The 2225-nt window shown below is 16.2% G+C and overlaps 1 protein-coding gene across 1 annotated transcript; it reads left to right on the forward strand.

The window, feature by feature from the left end:
* Positions 1-86: 86 nt before the first annotated feature.
* On the forward strand, positions 87-1025 carry PRSY57_0319300 (protein phosphatase inhibitor 2, putative; the record flags this gene model as incomplete). The annotated part of the gene is made up of 5 exons (XM_020114479.1): positions 87-115; positions 268-376; positions 489-551; positions 686-822; positions 929-1025. The coding sequence occupies 5 exons, from the start codon at positions 87-89 to the stop codon at positions 1023-1025; spliced, it is 435 nt and encodes a 144-aa protein (XP_019970846.1).
* Positions 1026-2225: the final 1200 nt, after the last annotated feature.

Raw genomic sequence — 2225 nt, forward strand, 5'->3', positions numbered from 1 at the left:
TATTAAAAAAAAAAAAAAAAAAAAAAGAGAAAGTATAAAATTCATTAAAATAATATTAAGGAAAATATGATTTAATAAGACAAATAATGAAAAAAAAAGTTGATAAATCCGTTACGTAATATATACAAATAAAAGAATGAAACATTAATATATATATATATATTACACATAATTAATATTACATATTTATAATTATGATATATGCGTACATTTCTTTTTATTACAATTAAATTTTCTAAATAATATGTTTTCTTTTTATATATATAGAAAAAAAACAATATCATGGGATGAAGTAACAATAAATGAACAAGATAAAGAAAGAGGTTCAAGGATGAAAATATTAGAGCCTAATACCCCCTTCAATTTTATTTTAATGGTAAAAAAGTTGTGTATAAAATGTAACATAATTAGATGTAATATGTTGTGTGTTTATAAATGATATTTAAATATATATATATATGTATATTTTATTTATTTATTTATTATAGGATAGTGCTTCAGAAGATGAAGCATCAAAGTATGGGGATGTGAAAGGAAGTGAAGAAGGACAAGTAATATTAACATTTAAAAATTTTTTATTATTTTGTGAAATATGATAAACATATGTTTATATATATATATATATATATATATATATATTTATTTATTTATTTATTTAATTACTAATTTTTTATTATTCTTTAAGAATAATATTGCTGATGATTTGATAAATAAATTAAATCAACTTGTGGAAAAGCAAGAAAATAAAGGAGTCTCGAATATTGACTTTAAGGAGAAAAGAAAAAAGCACTACAATGAATATAAGATGTTACAAAAATTAAGGTATAGATACACATGGACATTTTATATTTCATAAAAATGAAATATATATATATATATATATATATATATTTATTTATTTATTTATTTATATTTTATCTTAATACAGAAAATCGGGAACATTAGATGATATTGATGAAGAGTATCAAGCAGATAATAAAGATTCAAATTGTGATAATAGTAATGTGAATGAATCCGAAGAATAAGCAACTCAATATATATAAGAATTGTAATATAATATTGTAATAAATGAAAAAACAAAATTATGTTATGTGTAATTTTTAAACATGTTTTTTTTTTTTATAAGACATGTATATATATATAGGTACTATTAAAATAAATATGTTAAAAATGACTTTATTATTATTATAATTTTTTTTTTAAAAAACATAAATATATACATGACATATTATTTAAATTTAGATATATTAATAGTTTTACATCCTTTAATACTTATATAGATGTTTCACAAGAATTTCCTTGTTATATTGCGTGCAATTTCGTTGTAATTTCTTTATAATTATTTTTATGATTTTTTTTTTTTTTTTTTTTTTTTTTTTTTTAATATTTCTGTTTTCTTATTTTACATATTTTTTTCTTTCTATCATTATATTTTATTTATTTTTTTTAAATTAAAGATATATCATTATAGGTTAACCTTTTAAAAATGTACATTTATATACATAAATATAAACCTACTATATATATATATATATATATATAATATATATATGTTAATTGTTGTGTCCTTCAATAATTCTTAAATATTTAAAGGACATAGAATAAATTAGGAACCTAATTAAAAAATTAATAAAAAATAATCTCATATGAATATCCTATTTTAAATAGAAATATATATATATGATATATTATATATATATATAATATCATATGTACATTAATTATATTTCTATTTTTTTTTGTTCCTAAAAAAAAAGTTCATTATACTGAAGAATTGAATACAGATCACATTTATAATTCCATAAAATAGACACACGAATGTATAATATACATACATATACAACATATGTATATTCAGTTCGTTATTCATAAATGAATATTAGTAAAGGAGCATATAGAATCATATATAAAAATATATATTTTACATATATATATATATATATATATATATTAAACAGTTTCTGTTTTTTTTTTTACTTGAAAATTATTTTATTTAAATAAAGCAAGAAGATTTTTTAAACCTTATATTTGATTTAAAAAAAATTACAAACTATACAATTTTTATATAAATATTATATTATTTGAAAAAAAAAAAATTTTTTCCCCTTCCCCGAAACAAAATTTTTATAATATCATTTAAAAAATATTATATATATATATATATATATATGTACATAATATATTATATATGTTTTATATTTATTTATATTGAAGAGAAATTTTTT

This window comes from Plasmodium reichenowi, chromosome 3, assembly GCF_001601855.1.
Source record: "Plasmodium reichenowi strain SY57 chromosome 3, whole genome shotgun sequence".
Lineage (NCBI taxonomy): Eukaryota > Apicomplexa > Aconoidasida > Haemosporida > Plasmodiidae > Plasmodium > Plasmodium reichenowi.